This window comes from Panthera onca, chromosome D4, assembly GCF_046562875.1.
Source record: "Panthera onca isolate mPanOnc1 chromosome D4, mPanOnc1 haplotype 2, whole genome shotgun sequence".
Classification (NCBI taxonomy): Eukaryota; Metazoa; Chordata; class Mammalia; order Carnivora; family Felidae; genus Panthera; species Panthera onca.
In genome coordinates, this window is record NC_138351.1 from 30,021,663 (window position 1) to 30,043,505 (window position 21,843).

General features: G+C 37.7%; 1 protein-coding gene across 5 annotated transcripts in view; it reads right to left on the reverse strand.

Annotated features, from left to right (window-relative positions):
- The window catches only part of FANCC (FA complementation group C), a 272,673-nt gene that overhangs the window by 172,889 nt on the left and 77,941 nt on the right, over nt 1–21,843 (reverse strand). For 3 of the 5 annotated variants that reach the window (XM_060609885.2, XM_060609886.2, XM_060609884.2), the window contains 2 exons: nt 2,352–2,594; nt 680–764 (listed from right to left, as the gene is read on the reverse strand). In XM_060609885.2, coding sequence (XP_060465868.2) covers nt 680–764; nt 2,352–2,516 — 250 coding nt within the window. In that variant the 5' untranslated portion in view covers nt 2,517–2,594. Of the gene's footprint in view, nt 1–679; nt 765–2,351; nt 2,595–6,756; nt 6,876–7,165; nt 7,290–21,843 lie in introns of those variants that run through there. The other 2 variants (XM_060609888.2, XM_060609887.2) reach the window with 2 other exon arrangements.

A 21,843-nucleotide genomic window follows, 5' to 3' on the forward strand; every position in this document is an offset into this window, starting at 1 on the left:
TAAGAGGACAGGAGATGAGAACAGAGCTCCAAACAAAGGAATCACATGTTGCAGGCCCTGATATCATGTGCTTTCAAGGCACTGTTAGTAACTTGACCTGGCTACCATGTGTGTGGTGTGGTTGCAGAGGATTATATAGGAAATGAGGCTGGACAGGTAGACAGGAGGTCAGGGAAAGAACACCTCCCCCAATGTGTCCCCAGGTTCCTCTTCACCTTAGGTAAAACCAAAATGTTACCCCTAAATAATGTCAGGGCCATAGGAGGATTCAGATATTAAAGAATGACTTTACACATGGAAAACAGTAGTGTGCAAGTTAATGTGAAATTGTGAAACAAGAAATTATTTCATTATTATAACCATTTTATACTGAATTAAAAATGAAGTTATGATAATCATCTCGAAGAGTCTACTCTATAATATAAGGAGTCCTATTTTCTTACAGATCTGTGTGTGTGTGTGTGTGTGTGTGCGCGTGTGTGTGATTATCTATCCAAACATATATAGACAAGAAAAGGATGCTATCTTTCTAATGGAACAATGAATACATTTGAATAGCTGTTTCATAAAAAATAGGAGAAAATTTATAATTTGAAACTCTGTATTTTGTTAAACAATGCAAAGATTAAAATTATCATTAGAAGTTTATATTTTGAGAGGACAGGCTTTGGATTCTTACCAAATGCTAAAATAAAAGGATTCCAACAAGTTTTTGCCAACAGTTGACCTATTGTGGGAAATCTTTCAATGATCATATTTGAATCCTGTAAAAGAAAGTTACGTTTTGGTCAATAAAAAGACAATATGCAACTTAGAAAGGTTGAACTGACACTACAGGTTGAGGGAGTTTGAATGTTTAGTATGTATTTTGGAAAAGTAGGAGATTCAAATAAAATTTAACAAGTAACCATCTTATTTCATCCTTAAACCACATCACCAAAACTAAAATGTACAGCACATTTATGTAAAATCTTGATACAAATTAACTTTATTTTACTCATACTTAGGAAAGGTCAATTTGTTTAAAAATAACAAAGACTGCATAACAGTGAACAAAATATTGTGAGCAATTAATAGTTCTATGATCCCATGTTTTCAACCTGGTTTTTCACTCTAACATAAGAGAGATTCCTAACTCAGCTTCACTAGGGCTATTTCAAAGAAGGTTTGGGAGGACAAGAACTCTGGAACTTGTAAAAAGAAATAAAAGCAGCCCAAGCATAAAGATATATATCTCTGTTCATTACCATTTCAGTTGCTACATGCTTAATGACATCATACTTAATCTACAACAACCTAAAACCTGAGATGAAAAAGATCAACCAAATAGAAAACAGCTTAAGATTAAAAAATGTACATGCTGTTATACAACTGGCCCTCTCCCCACTTCTTTACCTCTCAAGAAAGTTCAAAAATAAGACCTAAATGAGGTAACATGTACATAAGCTGAAATGTAAGCTGCTGTACCAATAAATTCTTCACATTTGTCTTAGCATCAAGGCCAGCCCTAGACTTTCTGGGACCAATTTAAAGCCAAGCTGCAGAAGTCGAATTATAGAGAAACAATTTTAAAAGTTAGCTTTGGTTGATCACACAGACCATATCTTTCCTTCTAGTTGCTAAAGACATATGAACTCATATCATCAACATGAATAATTCTTAAAATTTCTGACTTGCTTCTTAGATTAAGAGAAGAAAAACGTAACACAAGAACACTTACATTAAATGACAATTTTGCTTCTCATTTTGAAATTACAAAGTAGGTGTAAAACAAATAATATTTTCATAATATGAAAGCATGTTAATTCATAAAAATATCCACTGAAGTAAAAATGAGAAATCATGTCAAAATGAAAATATATCAAATTTTGAACAATACATTATACAACAATAGTGAAGATACTCAAAATCTTAATATTCACCAGAAAAGACCACTTAAAATATTCATAAGAAGAGATCTTAATACCTATTACCTCTTAGTAGAACCTTATCTAGGACAGCATTAAAGAACAACATAAAGAAGCATTTCAGAAAACTTTTCAATATTTAATAGATGCAAAGGTCTTTAAAAGAATCCCAATTCTTACCTGACAACGATTGTCACAGTCTTGTTTTTTTTTTAAAAAAAAACAACTTTACTGGTCAGGAAGTCTCATGTGACAATGTAATTAATCAAGAAGAAAAGACTGAAATCATAAGAAATCAGAGATAAGGAAACCATCCTGTCCATATCACTTACAGGTAATTTGTCTTTCTAATCCATCAGGTCAATACTACAAGTTCCTGACCCTAGATAACATTCAAGCTTGGTGAAATGTAGTAGAGATTCATTATTTTGGTCTACTACCTACCATCTCTTTCAAGACTTCATACATCTGCCTCAGGAATTCCTGAAATCGAGGCAGATGAAGGCAGGTGTCTTTCTGGGTTTCCAAAGTGGAGGCCTGGTCCCACAATGAAAGTTTCTGCATCCAAAATTGGTAATCAGAAGAAAAGCCTACTGAATCTTGAGCCATCTTGGAAAAAGGGAAAAGGTGATGTATCTTCACAGCAGCCCGCCAAGCACTGAAGGAAACAGTGGGCACACATCAAATCTATAAGAGAGGGGAAAAATGAAACATTATTTAAGGGATTTTTATTGGTGACTTCATGTTCTACTGACAAGTGAAAGGGGGAGTACAAGGGACTAAAGTAGCGTGATTTTATGGAGTCACCTTTGAATTATTTTAAAATGTGTCACCCAGCTGTAGCTCCAATTTTTACCATCTGAATTTTTTATCAGAGTGATATTACACTAGAAGTCATTATACTTTCACAGACACATGCTAATTATGCACAAAAAGCACAGCTGATAATACTTTATATCTTCTTTTCAAGATAGAGCTATTTTTAAATGTTCTGAACATGAAGTTCATTTGGATATTTTAATGTAATGGGAAATCAAAAACATCCATGTGTGTTAATAATAGTCTATGTCTAAAAAATGTTTTTGAAGTTCCCATGTTTTATATGCATTTCTGGCTTCTCATTTACGTGTTAAAAAAAAATCTCTATGCATTACTGTCCACTGACATTTCTTCCCAGTTTCTCTTCATTTTTTAGAAAAGAGTAAAATAATTCATTCCATATGGATCAATTTGAACAATCTATTTCATTAAAGACTAGTGTTTATGCTTGATCTCAATTCTTTCACGAGAAGAAATACTTTAGTGAAATATGAAAAAATGCAATTATTGAGGAGGTGTACTAGTCCTACATGACAGAAAATAGCTCATAAACTTGACCTACCACATGGGAAGTACATGTTAAAAAGAAGAGTGGAGTTGTGAAGTGAGCAGGCACCTCAGGCAGAGCTAGGTAAAGAAACCGCAGGTGCCCCCCCACCATCCCAGCTCCTCACCGTCCTCACCTATAAGAACCACACCCGGCAAAGAAGGGAGGGCTGCTTCTCATCAGGTGCAGGCTTTTACAAGTTCTCCTACTTTCTAGGGGTAGGGGTGATACTCAGTTTTCTGATTTCAAAAGACAGCTCTGCAAATGGTGAGTGAGTTCAAATTCTCAGCAGCAGTAATTAACAGATAAAATGGTCCCAATTAAGTGCCAAAAACATCAACAAAGGGAGTTTCATTACTAAATAAGAAAGCAAAAAAATTTAAAGAGATCATAAAATTTGGTTGCAGTGCAAAAAATTTGAGACCAAGTACTAAAAAAATTGTACTAAATGGTACTAAAAATTTAGTTTTATAAAGGACCATGAGGTAAAAAAAAAAAAAAAGGTTTAGCAATAGTGACAAACGGCACATAATAGCCATGAATCTAGGCCTTCTCCCTGATTCCTCCCTTTCTCTCACTGACTTCCTGATCTAAGCCATCAACACCTGTCAATTCTACCTCCAAAATAAATACATGATCTCACTCAGCTTCATCCACTTCTTTCCAGCTCCACTGCTGCCATCCTATCATATCCCATCCCATCCCCATCCCCATTCATTTCTTCCCTAGAGGCTTCTACCTGGTCCCACCTGGCCCTCTGTAATTTATTGTCTACAGTCAACAAAACCAACTTTCCCAAAAGGAAATCAGACCCAGCACGCTCCTGCTTAAAACCTTCCCACCCCAACTTCAATAGCTCCTTGAAAGAAATCCCAACTCCCTGTAGAAAAGACCCCAGCTCCTTGTTGGAGTCTCTAAAGTCCTGCAAAAACATGGCCCACACCCTCCCATTTCCCATGCTGCCTCTCCTCTGCTGCTCACTGTCCAGTCCAGGCCTCTCCTCTGTTCCACCAACACAGGGAATCCTTCCCTGTTTCCGGGGTTTTCTGTTGATTCCTCCACAGCTCTTATCACATCAGTAATTATCCTGGACATTTATTTGCTCATTTAGTTACTGCTTCTTCCACCAGTATATAAACTCCCTGTCTCTTAGAATTTAACATGGGCCTGGGGCACCTGGGTGGCTCAGTCAATTAAGCGTCCAACTCTTAGTTTCAGCTCTAGTCATGATCTCACAGTTCATGAGTTCAAGCCTCGAATCCAGCTCAGAGCCTGATTGGGATCTTCTCTCCCTTCTCCCTCTTCTCTCCCTCACCCCCCCCCCCCAACCACCTCAAAATAAACAAACTTACAAAAAAAAAAAAGATTTAACACATGCCTGGCAAACAATAAATACTGAGTAAAGAAATGAATAATTCACTGATATTTTTCAAAGTATAGTTCTAAACTGCTATAACAAAATAACAAAATGCTTTTCCAGATAGAGCAATTAACTTTTTAAAAGATAACTTCCCCAGAAAAAAAATTTTAAAGGCATATCTATGGGAAACTTAATTACTAATATCCCATTTTATAAATATAGTAATAGCTTTTACATACATACACTTACTATGCTCTTGACAATATATTAAATGCTTTATGCACATTAGCTATGTTAATCCTCATAGCAACCCTATGAAATGGGTACTATTATTGTCCTCATTTTACAGAGGCACAGAGAGATTATGTAATTGCTCAAAGTAAGATTATGTAAAAGCCCAAAGGAAGTAACTGCTAGTAAATAGCAGAGCTACAGGTTGTGGGATTTGAATTTAGAGAATCTGGCTCTAAAGTCTGTGCCCTTAATCAAAGAAATAAACTGAAGAAACAAATTAATGAATTTCTTATATATTTCATACAGTTCTAGATGCAGGTCTGTTTAGATATTTGGGGGCACTAAACTGAAGACCTTTTTGGTAGAGGTGACAGGAAACAAACATTATTTTATTATAGCCAAATTACAAACAACATTTTGCCTAGCAATGGGGATGCATCTGATTGTTTTAAATGCAAACAGTTTTAGAGATCATGTAGTGCAGTGGTCCTGATGGGCTGTTCCACAGCATGTCTAGTGGGGAGATGGTGATAGCTGGGAAACAAGTGGTGCCCTGATTGTGAAGGCTAGCAGTGGGGGTGCTGCTGACATTTAGTGCCTAGAAGCCAGGGATGCTGAACATACTGCAATACTCTGGGACAGCAGCTCACGAAGAGAAATGGTCTTCCCCCAAAGGCCAATGACAACCCTACTGCTGCTGACCTAATCTGAACACTCTGGAATGGGGCATCTGTTGATTGGCTGGTTGCGTATTCCTCCTCCCTTCTTTCCCTTGAGGAAAGAACCTCTCCTCCCTTCTACAAGTCTTGATGAGTCTATTAATCAAGGCACGTTGTGGCATCAGCCAAGAGGTGAGGCGGTGATTCAAGTTAGGCAAACCAGACTCTGTGCTGGGAATCTGAGTCTTGAATATATGGACATAAGGATGGAACTAAGTCATTCCAAAGACTCTCTTAGTCTAGATCCCTAAGGCTACCCTACATCACGTCCTTAACAAGGTATAGTTTTAAGCTCTTTTTTTTTTTTTTTTTTGAGATTTTATTTTTAAGTAATCTCTACACCCAACAGAGGGCTCCAACTCATGACCCCGAGATCAAGAGTCACCTGCTCCACCAACTGAACCAGCCAGGCACCCTTCAGCTCTCTCTTTAATTCTGTCCACTACCCAGGGGCTTGCCACAAAATCCTTTTTTTTATTTTTTCTTAAATTAACCACCATTGACTTCTGTGATTTAAAAAAAAACTCACAAATTAATATCGTCTAATATATACTGATACAATATCTAATACAAACCAGATAGTGGGCTGCAGGCAGCAAAACTTTGAAGAAAGAAGGAGAATTTAGAACTGGTTACTGGCCCAAATCATGGAAAATGGCAGGGAAACTTCTGTTCATATTAGGGTATTGGAAACCAGAAGTCCATGGAACAAGAAGGTAATGTAGATCAATGAGGTATTGCCTATGATCAGGGCCACTACCTCATTATACTCTTCTAGTATAAAGTGAACCCAAGCGAAAGCCACTGGATTATCAAAAAACAATGTCTGGTGATTTGCAGAAAACCCCACTTCTCCAACCAAGGGACCAGTGAGTCTTAGTCAACGATATTAGGCTATCATAAACATACTCAAATGGTGACTCCAGCTCAAACTGCACTTTCAGATATGGATCCCAACTGGATCAAATTAAAACCACCCTAGTCACCTAGAATGCAGTTATGAAGCTGGCAGTAAATGTATTTCTCCATAAAGATAACCAGAAGATATGAGAAAGCAGTTCACTTTTACCTCCCTTGGAGGTATCAACTCAGGACACGGTGTTACTACACTGGTCTACCACAGTGAAGTTAGCTGCTAACAGAACCTGGAAACTAAGGAGACATAGGTACCTTACATGTATTCCAGATGGTGGGATATAAATCCCATAAACATACAGGGCCTGCCATTTCAGGAAGTCTCCTGTGATCCAATGGTCCGTGCCAAGTCAGGATATGCCCTTTAAAATAATGATAAACAACAGACTAGTGCCAGTGGTTGCCTCCGATGTGGAGACCTGGGTAGCTGAAAGACAGGTGCAGAAAAGAAACTTGGGTTTTGCCATACACCTTTTTGCACCTTTTCAATTTAATTCTATGTATACTAATTACTGACTCAAAATTGTAACCACGAGCAAACAAAAAAGAAAGTGAATAATTGCTATACCTCACACCTGCTAAGAGGCAAAACATTTGGCTGATATATTTGGGATTCTGAACATAAACTGTCTGGGCTTTAGACTGTTTATCTGCTTTTACCTACTTGTCAGGCAATGAGAAAATATGGGAAGGGCCCAGAGCAAGAATCACTGTACAGCTGGTCCATGCTGAAGCGCTCTGCCACTAAGCACATATGACCCAGCAGATCCAATGCTGCCTCAAGTGTGTGTGAAGATCTGGATTCTGTGAAGAGCCTACAGCAGGCCTCAGTGACTTGGACTGATCGCTCAAGCCACAAAGCCGGGTGTGCCCAGCAGCACTCCATCATAATGTGCAAATTATGCCTGCTTGGGCAAAATGCACAAGTGAGGTTTTTGAATGCTATCTGTATGTCTTGCTTTCTGTGTCATATACTGTTTTTTAAATTCCCTTCCCTTTCATTTTTCCCTCTCCTACTAGTGAACCTAGAGAGTATATCATTAGTAGATAAATTTTCCAAAGTCTATAATTGACAGACTATAACAGAGATAGGAAGAGGCACTGACATTATCCAGAATTCCTGGACCTGAAGTCAGAAGCATCAACCAGGCATTACTTCAGATTATCTCCCTTTTCGAAGGAAAAGCTAAATTATGTTAGTTGGAAGTGTTTTAAAAATTCTTTGTGTAGAAAGCAGTAGGTCTGAGTGTACTGAGTAACCAACAAGTGAAAGGTAGTGGAGTTCTGTGGTTTTTGCCCACCTAGCACCCTTTTCCTGTTCCTTCAATATGAGCTCACCCTACTTTTGCTTCTTCCTTTTCCTTCTTCCTTTCCATACAGTCTGAGACTATGGATCAAGGTGTCCACACAGGTCTAACAGATAAGACTAACAGGAAAGAATGCTGTGCAAATAAAATGAAGTTTGTCTCTTTTTCTGACACCACTCATACACAGCAGACTTTTACCCAATAGAGAGAACAGCTTATGATGGTCTCACTTAAAGCACAGGCTATGTTATAAGCGAATTTTGTTTATGATGTTTCTTTCTCATAACTATTTAATGAGTATTTTTAAATTTACCAAAAAAGTAGACAAAACAGCCAAATGAACTCCTGTGTATCCATTAACTAGTCCAAACAATTATAAAAAATTTCCATTTTAAAGCACATCACAGACATCACACCACTTTATCCAAAATACTTTGATTTCTCTTTTTTCTAAGGATTTAAAAAAAAAAAGAAACCCGAGTACACTCTTTCACACCTAATAAATCCAGCCAAATAAACACAATAAATATCATCCAATGGCCCATCTATGTTCAAATTTCTTTAAAATTTTCCTTCATAATGGGCTGTTTATATTACAATCCAAACAAGATCCACACATTACATATGGCCAGTATTGATATTTCTCCTTTAATCTGTAACAAAATAATGTAAAAATAAGTCTCCCTTAATCTGTAACAATTGCCCCTCTTTTATTTTTTAATCTTTTCATATCATTTATCCCCTGAAAAAAAAACCAAGCAATCGAAAAGGCTAATAGAATCCATTGTATTGACTAATAGAACGTTTCATACTTGTGTATTTGGCTGATTGCATTCCTGTGGTGTTAGCTTGTTTTGCTCTCCCCTATACTGCGTACAAACTGAGAGCACAATTTAGAGGTTTTTTTAGATTCAGGGTCAATCTTTTTCCAAGAATACTTCATTTGTAGTGGTGTGTCCTTTGAATTAAACAGATCAGCTGTTTCAGGTACTGTCAACCTAATCCATCCATTATACTTTCCTTTCACTATCAACTCTTTCCTGAATGGTCTTAGGATCCACTGATGATCATTTTAGATGCATTAGGGGTTGAAAAATAGTGATTTTCTAATTTTATCCATTGGCTTATTTTTATGATATTTCTAGATGTATAGAACCCTTACAGTTGTAGGTAGTAGGAATAACAATCTTTTCCTATGGAAATCCAATGTATGTCTGCCCAACCCCGTGAAACTGCCAAAAGAGTTGCTAACTTCACTGACTCAGTAGCATAGGCCCTCTTGCAAGTTCTTGGGTCTCCCCTAGCTTCTCCAGAAATGGCAAATTGCCCTAAGGGTGAAAAGCTGCTAAAGAATGTCTACTCAGTGCTCTGCACTTCCCTTCACTGCCAGGGTCTTAACCCCTTGAGTACTGGGCATCTCTGCAGTTTTCCCATGGCTTCAAAAAATGTTTTATCTGGTTCTTCTAGCCACTCTAAAAAGCTGGAAGTAAAAGTCTATGTAAGTTTTCTTGATTAACCAGGATGGGTGAGGTAAACAAAAGTACAGAATATATTTAAGTGTAAACATACTTAGTAAAATTGCATCCAATTTCAGTTCTACTTCAGATAACGGTAGACTCTGTAATTGAAACCAACCTTCCTGATGAACACTATTTTATATGGTTACATGAAGTATGGAAGTGTAATAAAAAAATCATCAAGAGGCACCTAGGTGGCTCAGTCAGTTAAGCATCTGACTTCGGCTCAGGTCATAATCTCACAATTCATGAGTTCAAGCTCCACGTCGGGCTCTATGCTGACAACTCACAGCCTGGAGCCTGCTTCAGATTCTGCATCTCTCTCTCTCTCAAAAATTAATAAACATTTTAAAAAAATTTTTAAAGATCAACAAAGAATCAGAAAGACAGTGTTAAATTATTTGAGAAAGATCTTGACACATGGGGTTATACAGGCCTAGGAAGGCATTTCTGATCCTGAAGAGGTGGTTAAAGGCAAAAGTTAAAAAGCTTTTTTTGCAGCCTTGCCAGAAAGTAAAAGTAGGAGCCCAGGCCTACCAAAGTGAGGTCCTAGTAAACCACCCCACACTTAGAGTTGGTGCCTATGAGGGTACACCCTGGGAGAATAGGTGAAACCAGAAATGAACCAACCTGCGTATACTACAGTCTAACTATGAAACTAAAGCTAAACTAAGGTGGTCCCTGGTTTCTAGGTCTGCTGCCAGGTGCCTGGAAGATGCAAACAAAAATCCTCTCTGAAGGAAAATAACTTCAAGGTTTCTAACTATTTCTAACTATTTCTAAAAATAATTTTTCAAGTTTTATTTACTTGTTTTGAGAGACAGAAATGGCAGATGTGGGGGAGCGTCAGAGAGAGAGGAGACAGAGAATCTCAAGCAGGCTCCATACTGCCAGCACAGAGTCCTATGCGGGGCTCAAACCCACAAAACCTTGAGATCATGACCTGAGCTGAAACCAAGAGTCAGATGCATAACCCACTGAGCCACCCAGGTGCCCCCCAAAAATAATGTTTCAAATACAACAAAAATTATATAATGAAAGACAATCAAGCACACAGGAAGAAAAGAACACTCAAGAAAGAACCCCAATGGAGGATAACAAAACAAAACAAAGAATACAGTAGAAGTTCTAAAACTGGAAGAAAAGAAAAAAGGAACTGAAATTAAGAATTCAACAGATGAAGAGGCGCCTGGGTGGCTTGGTCGGTTAAGCGACTGACTCTTGATTTCAGCTCAGGTCATGATCTCATGGTTCATGGGTTTGAGCTCCACATCAGGTTCCACACTGACAGCATGGAGCCTGCTTGGGATTCTCTCTTTCCCTCTCTCTGCCCCTCTCCCGCTCACTCTTTCTCTTAAAAATAGATGAATAAACTTTAAAAAAAGAATTCAACACATGGGTTTAATAGCTGATCAGACCCAATTGGAAATAGAATTAATGGACTTGGAAGATACATCAGAAGAAACTACCCAGAATTCACATGGAAAGTAAAAACAATGGAAAACACAGAAGAATGGGTAAGATACATAAAAATACAGCAAGATGGCCAGAAAACATACCTTCAATACAAAGGGGAAAAAAAATGGCCAACCTAGAATACTATACCTAACTAAAATATTCTTCAAGATAAAGTGAAATAAAATCTTTTGACACATTGAGAGAGTTTGATGCCAGTAAGCCTAATCTAACTAAAGGATGCTCTTCAGGAAAATGGAAAATGATCCCAGACAGAATTCTGCAGGCATAAGAACAAATGAAAAACAACAAAAATGGTAGATACATGAAAAAATTTAAATTAACATTTATGATATAAAATAAGAATAGTGTCATTGGGGTTTTTAAATATATACAGAAATTAAAATATATAAAAGCAATAGCATACTTGGAGAAAAATAGAGTCAGAGTTCTAAAGTCCCTGCATTTTCCAGGAAAAGGAAGATAAAAGTGCTAAATAATTCAAGTATGCATACTATAATTTCTAGGATATCCACTAATAGAATATCAACAGGTAGTATATAATTTCCAAATTATCAAAGGAGAAAAATTTATAGTAAAAAAATGGCAAGATTGGAGAGAAAAAGGAATACAGAATGGACAAGATTTAAAAAACCACAGGGGTGCCTGGGTGGCTCAGTTGGTTAAGCATCTGACTCCTGATTTTGGCTCAGGTCATGATCTCACAGTTGGTGGGTTAGAGACCCACACTGGGACTGTCTGTGCAGAGCCTGTTTGGGATTCTCTCTCTCACTTTGTCTCTGCCCCTCCCCACTCACGTGTTCTCTGAAAAAATAAGTAAATAAACTTTAAAAAGAATTTAAAAAAAGTGCACAGTAAGATGGTTGATTTAAACTAAAATATATCAGTAATTATACAATATGCCAATGACTTAAATTCCCAAGTACATCCCAAAGATTATCAGGTTTTTCACTTTTTAAATTTATTTTTTATTTATTTTTTATTTTTTTTTATTTTATTTAAGATTTTATTTAAATTCCAGTCAGTTAACATACAGGGAAATAATTAGTTTCAGGTGTCCAATACAGTGATTCAACACTTCTGTACATCAGCTGGTGCTCAGCATAAGTGTACTCCTTAATCATGTCACCTATTTAACCCATCCTCAACCCACCTCCCCTCTAGTAACCATCCGTTTGTTCCCTGTAGTTAAGAGTATGTTTCTCAGTCTGTGTCTCTGTTTTTTTCCCCTTTGCTCATTTGTTTTGTTTCTGAGATTCCACATATGAGTGAAATCATATGGTATTTATCTTTCTCTGACTTATTTTGCTTAGCATAATACTCTCTAGCCTGCAAATGGCAAGAGTTCATTCTTTTTCATGGCTGAGTAATATTCCAGTGTGTGCATGTGCGTGTGTGTGCGTGCGTGCGTGTGTGTGTGTATCACATCTTCTTTATCCATTCATCAATTGATGGGCACTTGGGCTGTTTCCATAACTGGGCCATTATAGACAACGATATCAGTTTTGAATTAAAAAAAGAAACAACTACATGTTATAAAACACACATCTAAAACATAAGAATATAGTGATTCAGAGAGGCTAAAAGGAAAATAGGAAAACAACAACAACAACAACAACAACATACAAACCTAACCAAAGGAATCAAATAAAAAAACAATATCAATTCAAATACACTTTGGGGCAAAAAGAATTACCAGAGGTAAAGAGGGTCACTTCATAATGATAAAGTGTTCAATTCACCAGGAAGATTAAACAATTGTAAATTTGTATGCTCCAGTAATATGGAAATATAAAACAAACTATAAAGCTCAAAATATAACACAGAAATTGATGTAACTATAAAAATAAAGTATTCCATTCATACTGGGAATTTTCACACATCTCTCTCAGTAAATCATAATCATACAAAAATCCACAAATTACAAACTCTCCCTCAAAGAACACTCCAAGCTTGTTAAGTGTTTATGAACACTAGCAGAATGTTCACTGCAGCATTATTCATAACAGACCCAAATTGAAAAGAACCCATATGCCAGTCAAGAGTAGAATGAATAAACTAAATGTGATATATTCATATAAGGGAACTCTATGCAGCAATGACAATGCAGGACCTACCACAGGCATAGAGATGAATTTTCAATCATAATGTTGAGAAAAAGAAACCAACCCATAAGAATATATAAGATGTGATTCATTTACATAAAGTTCAAAATCAGGTAAAACTAAAGTGTAGTGATTACTCTGAAAAGTCAGGAAACCTATTACCTTTAGAAGAAGAGAAGAAGTACTATCGGGAAGGTATACATGAAGGGCTCTCAAGATGCTGGCAATATTCTATTTCTTGACCTGGATGCCACTAACGTGTGTGTTAACATTTTAATAATTAAAAAACTGTAAGTCATGTTTATGTGCTTTCCTGTATGTATTATTTTCCATTACACACACACACACACAAATTCTCTAACTTCTAGATATACATTTACCACACACATATTACCTCAAAAGAAAAAATAAAAGCTGTCATGGCTTATAAATGCTAATCAATACATAAAATACTTGATGAATACAATTAAAAATTTTAATTACCAAAAAATTCTGTAAGTATTTTCTATTTTCTAGCTGAGTCTCTGAAAATATTACAACTATCAGAACTAGCCAGCAATACAAACCTAGGGTTTGTTTTCTCTTCTTCCTTCCCATCCTCAAATAACGGCTCCATCTTCCTAGCCCCGGCTCCTAGGAGAAGTAAATCCACAGGCTTCTCTATCTGCTCCCACTTTCCCCAAGCTATGTGGCTACTGCTTTGCCCTGAGAGGGCTATTGTCATAAGGAGGAAGAGACATCCAATTCATCACTCAGGGAAGGATAACTAGTGAGAGGTCTGTACTCAAGCAGATAAAATAAGGCGGTGTCCAGGCAGCTTTAAAAAAAAAAAAAAAGCATGCCTCATAAAAAAGACAGGATTCTTCAGATTGATGGCGATTTTAACTTTTTTCACAAATGCATAAATTTCTTTTTTTTTTTTTTTTTAATTTTTTTTCAACGTTTTTTATTTATTTTTGGGACAGAGAGAGACAGAGCATGAACGGGGGAGGGGCAGAGAGAGAGGGAGACACAGAATCGGAAACAGGCTCCAGGCTCTGAGCCATCAGCCCAGAGCCTGACGCGGGGCTCGAACTCACAGACTGCGAGATCGTGACCTGGCCGAAGTCGGACGCTCAACCGACTGCGCCACCCAGGCGCCCCACAAATGCATTAATTTCTTTATCCTAGTTCATCTGCACACTTATTAGACAACTGAGATCTGACTATACATTTTTTGATTGATACCAAATCCTTGACTTTCTTAGGACTCTGCTTAGTGTGCATGCCCTCACATGGATGTCTATGCCCATATCCATTTCAGAGGAGCAACTAGAGAAATACTGTTTAAGCATCTTTTAAGAGCATTTAAAAAAAGGTGGATGTCAATCACATTATTTCCTTAAAACTTGGGATTTTAACAAGCATTTTGTACACAAACTGTATATATTAATGTAGCAAAAGCAAATGGCATGGAAAGTTGGAAGGAAATCCCCATTTTCCATTTCTTGAGTTATTTCTCTTTTGGCACATTTACCCAGTCCCAAGGAATCAAAACCAGGATTTCATGTTCTCCACATATACAGACTAAAAATAACAAAAGGTCTTAGTCCCCTCACTGTATATTTCCAGGAGAAAATAAAATGGTCTTCAGAAATTGCCATAGAGAAAACATAAAAAATGTCCTAAACCTGCGTGCAAACCACTATCCAGTGAAGGATGCCCATGTGCTTGTTCACATCCTTGTTTCCCGCTATTAGAGGAGATCCTACAGAAGGAGGCAGAAGGAAGGGGGATGAAGTGGCAGGGAAATCCAGCCATCAGAGCTAGCAATCAGAGACACTGAAACAGGGCTGGTTCAAAATTGTGTCTGCTTAGAATCACTGTCTCTCCCCTCTTCTGTCATTTTTAAATTGCTTGAAAGTTACTCTACTGCTTGCAAGTACTGTTTTATGAACTCAAATCACCTTGGCACAAAGATACACCACTGTCCATGAGAGTTCACAGTCTGAGTTGCTAGGATAGCATGGCTTGGATTCACAGTACAGCGGGTGAAAAAGGTAATGCTTCAGTGCTAAAAGGTTCCCCATTTTGGTGATTTACATTCTTTGGGAAAAGGATATTCAAAAACTTCATGGAAATGTGCTTCACAAAGAACATGGAGTTTACCAAGCACAATTCATGAGAGGTGATAAAGGAAATAAAAGTATCACAACAACACTTGAGCAGTGTCTGAAGAAAATAATTAAGAAGAAAGAAACAAGCCTGTCATTACAAACTGCGGCAAAGTATCTGAATTCACTGAAAAACAAAACAACACCATTTCTCTTAATTTTTTTAAAATTTTTTTAATGTTTATTTACTTTTGAGAGAGAGAGACAGAGAGAGAGAGAGAGCGAGCAGGGGAGGGGGAGAAAGAGAAGGAGACACAGAATCCAAAGCAGGCTCCAGGGCCTGAGCTGTCAACACAGAGCCCGATGCGCGGCTCAAACTCACAAGCTGTGAGATCATGACCCCAGCTGAAGTCAGATGCTTAACTGACTGAGCGACCCGTGAGCCCCCCATTTCCCTTACTTTAGAAATCAACTGTTAAGACAACAGCCCCTAGCAAGGGACAGCCCCTAGACCAGTGGTTCTCAAATTAACTTTCAGAAAGCAAGGTGGGTTCCCAAAGTTCCATGTTGACACTGAACATTTAAGCAGCCCTGACTTCAAAGAGTAAACCCTGCAGGCCCAGGCAGGCCCATGCAAGATGTCCAGTCTACCACAGCACTGGAAGTGACCAGTAATACATGAGCCAGCAACTCCAGCCTCTCATTTGACATTATGTGACATTATTATCCTCTCCTAATTTACGAAGTTTCAGGATGGAAAAATCCCTTCTATAATTTAACCTGCAATTTTCTGATCCTCCATTAGTACTGCTGTTGAAGGCACTTCTGTGTCTCAAAAGGCTGTCCCATCTAGAGACAACTTAGAATTCAACTGTTTTTAGATTTTATGAAGAGTCTAAAAAGACTCCTTAATCAGCTGATATGGTGAGGAATCTGGTGCCTGTAAAGTCCTGTCAAAGGCTACGATTGCCACAGATGTAAAGGAAAAATATTTTAAAAATCATTTAGTCTGAATCATCATTGTTTTCTTCCATGGCAAATAGTTGGTAACCTATAAAGCCATGTACACAAGTAAGAGTAGCCAGGGCTACATTTTGAATAGTGTGAGAAATTCAAAAGTAGTTCTTATAAATTACCAAGTAATTTATAATATGAGGTAATTATCCAAGTCCTACCATCCATATCTTCTAAACCAGTATAGCAGGTAAACATCTAGGATGAGGTCACAAAAGTGAGAATGGCAACAATGGCACAGAGCTTTAAAGCTTTTTAAAAAAATCTTTAGTAAAAGGAAACCTTGGGGTTTTTTTGTTTTCTTTTTGTTTTAAGTATGCTCCATACCCAGTGTGGAGCCCAATGCAGGGGTTGAACTCATGACCCTGCTATCAAGACCTAAGCTGAGATCAACAGTCAGATGCCTAACCAACTGAGCCACTCAGGCACCCCTAAAATGAAACCTTCCATAAAAGTTCAACATATAAAATGGACAGACCTCTGGAAATCATATATGAAAGAAGAGATCAATATCCAGAATATATGAAGAACTCCCACAATGCAATGACAGAAAGAAACAAAGGAAGAAAGAAACCCCCAGTTTTAAAAAACTGGACTAAGGACTTAAATAGGTATCTCTCGAAGATAAAATGGCCAGGAAACATATGAAAAGATGCTCAAATCATTAATCATTATAGAAATGCAAATCGAAACCACAATGAGATACTATTTTACACCCATTAGGGTGACTTACTTAGAAAATACAAAAAATAGCAAGTAATGGTGAGAGTATAGAAAAACCAAACCCCTGCACATTGCTGGTGGGAATACTAAATAGTGTAGCTGCTGTGGAAAACAGTATGGCGGATCCTAAACAGTTAAACACTGAATTACCAAAGGACCCAGCAATTCCACCTCTCTCTTTCTCTTTATACACTTACACACACACACACACACACACACACACACACACACAAGATTTGAAAATAGGAACTCAAATGGGTATTTGCATACCCATGTTCATATTGGCATTATTCACAACAGCCAAAAGGTGGAAACAACACAAATGTCCATTAAGAGATGAATAAATACACAAAATAAATATAATGGAATATTATTCAACCTTAAAAGGAAGAAAATTCTGATACATACATGCATGAGCCTTGAAAACATTATGCTAAGAGAAATAACCCAGACATGAAAGGACAAGTATTATATCATTTCACTTATAGGAGATACCCAGAGTAGTCAAACTCACAGAAGCAGAAAACAGAATGGTGGCTGTCAGGTGCTGGGTGGGGAATTATTATTTAATGGATACGGAGTTTCTGTTTGGGAAGATGAAAAGGTTCTGGAGATGGATGGTGGTGATAGTTGCAGAACACTATGAATATAATTAATGCTGCTAAACTATATATTTAAAAAACAGTTAAAAGGGTAAATTTTATGCCACGTATATTGTGCTACAATTACAAAAATAAACACAGACTTGGAGTGGCTCTGGTCAAAGCAGGGCCTGGAGTATATCCTATGTCCCTGCCATGTCCTCTTCTCCAAGCCCCTCCTCAGAATAGTCCTGCACACAATGCTGGTTGTCTACCTGACAGCCCTAACCCTTCCAACTGCTTCTTTGTTAACAGAATCAGTTTATTGAGGAATCTCACAGCATGAGTCTTGGGGAAGCTGGGATGTGCCCCAACGCCGTGGGTGAACATCTTGATTAATGTAGACCAGCAAATCAAAAACATTTTCAGGATCCTTTGATATCCTTAAACATTACTAAGGACATTACTGAGAGGCTTTTGTTAATGTGGGTTATATTTATCAATATTTACCACATTAGAAATTAAACCTGAAAAAAAAATTTAAGACCCAAAACTATACACACATACATTCCATTAGCTGCTAGAGCAATGAGATCATCATACGTCATGTAACCTTTGACTCCACGGTCGATTAGTGAGAAAATGAGAGTGGATAATGCAAATAATGTCTTAACATTATTATGAAAATAGTTTTGTCCTATGATCCTCGTGAAAGGGAATCAGGGATACCCAAGGTTTCCTGAGTCACATTTTGAGAATGGCTGGTGTATGCAGACCAGTCATGGCATTTCCATTTGCCCTCCTACCAACTGCAGGAACAGCCAATGTTAGTCTACATAGAACAATGAGAACTGAGCTTCGGGCTGGAAGGTTTCTGACAGAGTCTTTCTCAACCTAGAATAAATTCACATTTTTTTCATAGTAGACACTGTGGTCTCCATGTGACACTTAGAATGGCAGTAGTTGCCTTGGGACCCAGCAGTAAGTAAGCCTGAGAGCACAGCTGAGGCAATAAAGTAGTCAACCTTGGAATTTTATTTTCCTTTTGGTTTAAGCCACCTTTTGTTGGGTTTTCTGTTACTTGCGGTCAAACACATCTTAACTGGTATATCTCCTCAGAACCTAGGAGTTCCGAAAAGCACTGCTGTACACAGTACCTGGCACACAGAAACTCAATAAATATTTAACAAATGTGTGAATATAAACCCACTAAGGCTACTGCAGAGGAGAGACTAAGATAATATTTGAACTGATTTTGTGTTGATGGAAGCCCGTGTAGCTCCCAGATTGTCAACATTTCAAACAAAGCTCATTTAAAACCTTGTGGTATCAAAATGGATGTGTATCATACCTGTCAGGGGCCAAAAAAGTTAGAAACTGCTTTCCTTTGGTCTGTCCCATCTCCAAGCCAGAGGTATGAGAGGTTAAGTCTATACATGCCAAATATGGCCCATAATCAAAGTAGCAACCTGATTAAAAAAAAAAAAACAAAAAAAAAAACACTACTTTTTTTCCATTTCCTCTGAGCATGAATCAACTGAAGTCACTTCTCCCATGAAGTAAGCACCAAACAGATTTAAGGACAGAATGCTACAAAATACACTTTATGAAAGAAGAAAAAGACAAATTAAATACCTAGCCTTCAATTAATGTCATCAACTAGGGGCACAATGCCCTTATCAGGAAATATTTAAAACCTCCAGGAATATAATCAAATCTAAAATTAAGAAATTTATGTTCAACTATGCTTAAGGTTGACAACATTCTTCCTCTGCCTTACTGAAAGCCTGATACCAGTATTTTTAATTTACTAAAAAGTAATGTTTCTTTGCTTCACTAAGTAAGAGTGATCAATTTGCCCCTGTGTTTGTAACTTTTAAAAAATCACAATAATATATTCTTGTTTCCACATGAAGGGCTTAAGTAAGAAATGATATTTTCCCTCTAAAAACAATGAGGTTTTAAGAAAAGTTCCACTAGGAGGAGCTGGCTTTTTCTCTGTTGAGTCAGCAGTGTTTCTCCTCGAGATGGTCTAATCAGAAACACAGACGTGAAATTTGCAGATAATTTCAAACAAACCTCAGTCATAAACAAAATCTAGGTCTAAGGAATCAGAGGAGTCAACTGCAATCCAGGTGCAGAGTGTACGCACTCCTCAGATGACTTTGCAAAGAATTAAGGAAATTTAATCTAGCAGATAACTGTCTAGGGATTTATGGAGGTCCGTTCTCCAGCCCATGTCCCCAGTCATGTGAAGAAAAGAGCTGCTCTCTGGACCTAGCTTCCAAGGAGAAACACCCCTTCATGATAGTGTGTGTTTTTTGGATCTACTAAGACAGAGACCCCTGACTTTGTTCTCCATCAGAGCACCAAAGAGCAACGAATGGGACTCAAAAAAATACCAGTCTTGGGGCACCTGGGGGGCTCAGTCAGTTAAGCATCTGACTTCAGCTTAGGTCATGATCACGCAGTTCATGAGTTCAAGCCTCACATCGGTCTCTGTTCTGACAGCTCAGAGCCTGGAGCCTGCTTCTGATTCTATGTCTCCCTCTCTCTGTGCCCCTTCCCACTTGTGCTCTGTCTCGCTCTCTCAAAAATAAAACAAAAAACATTAAAAAAAAATTTTTTTAAATGCCAGTCTTCCCACATACATTCTGTTAGGAATAAATAGTGGTTATTTCCTTTCCTTGCATTCTTGTCCTCAACTGTCTTATCTTACAGCAAGACTGTGGTGTTCAATGAGACCACAAGTTTAAAAAATGGGCTGAGGGGCACATTAGATATTAAAATATTAGAAATCTTCTTACCTTTGTCACTGGTGACTCAGCTCTAAGTTATTCTGCCTCTTCCCACCCTTGGTTGTACTCATAATTTATTACTAAATAAACAAAAACAAAAAATCCCACAAATTTATTGGGAGACAACTTTATGACAGAAACTCTCAAAAACATTGAAAGTAAAAAGATGGCAGTATAATTCGTTGCTCTCAAGCAACCTGTTGCTAATGAGAAAATCAGGATCTATAAACAGAAAAAACATAATCCCTTAGGGGAAGGGCTGGGAAAAAGGAAACAGGGTGCTACAAGGAACATTGAGTAGGGGCATTTCACCTGGCACGGGGGTGTCAGACGCTTCCAGGTAGAAAGGATGCCTAAGCTAAGTAAAACCATGAAGTATGAGCAGGGGTGAGCCAGGCAAAAACATAAAAACCAAACACAGGATGTTCCTACACTGCATAGGAAGAGTTAAGTTACCCCTGATGCCTGTTTCTCAAACTTGAAGAAAAAAACTGCTGGGGGCTCTCAGAGCTGTTTTAGACGGCTTTTAAAAGATGCTTTTTAAAAGCTAATTTAAGGGTGCCTGGGTGGCTCAGTCGGTTGAGCGTCCGACTTCGGCTCAGGTCACGATCTCACGGTCCGTGGGTTCGAGCCCAGAGCCCCGCGTCAGGCTCTGGGCTGATGGCTCAGAGCCTGGAGCCTGCTTCCGATTCTGTGTCTCCCTCTCTCTCTGCCCCTCCCCCGTTCATGCTCTGTCTCTCTCTGTCTCGAGAATAAATAAATGTTAAATATATATATATATATATATATATATATATATATATATAAATAAAATAAAATAAAAGCTAATTTAAAGATACTTTTAAAAAGCTAACTGAAAAAGAATTTTTATCCTGTACTAATAAGTACAAAACTAGTAAAACCATTATGCTTATATAGCTCTTATACATCTACAAAATCTTTACACGCACAATTACCAACAAATCTACAAAATGAATAAAATTTCAATCAACAAAATGAATCCAATGTGATCAATGATTCAGGTTACTGAATCTCACTTGGACTGGTCATGTAAACTTGGTACTGGCTACCAAAAGCTACCAGCAGCTTCTGTTATTTGCTGGTCCTACCATATGTGGGGATGCCTAAATTCGCCCTTTTCTCTTTTTGAACTACTGTGAAACAGCAATCTCTCACTCAGCTCGAACGTATTATTTACCTTTTTACCTCTGTTTGTTTTCAATATCTAAAAGTAGTGCTATTTAGTGCCACTACAAACACAGCTGCAGGCACTGACATCTTAAGACACTATTTAGTTAGAATTGTGGGCATTTAGGTGTTTGGGAACAATTGGATTTTTAAATTACCATCCAAATGAAAAATAAAAGGTGAAATCCTTGCAGAGAAACATAGAATCCTAATAAATCCCACCTGCTTAATCCTACTCATCTTTTGGGGTCTACAAGGCTCTGAAGGAGAAGTTTAAATAACCGTATGCTATGGGTCACTGAACTCACACAAAAAAGCATTTTTGTGGGTAGCTTTTAGTGCTATGTAAAACCAAATATCTCACTTTATTTCCTTTAATCCCTCAGCCCACATGACTTCCAGTTAAGATGGCACAGTAAATTTACTCTGATGGATCCTCTCTACTCCAAACATATAGCACAGAGAGGGGAAACATAAGAAGGGAAAACCAAAAGGATGCAGGCAAGCTAACAAACAATATAACTATTGCTGTAAAAAAGA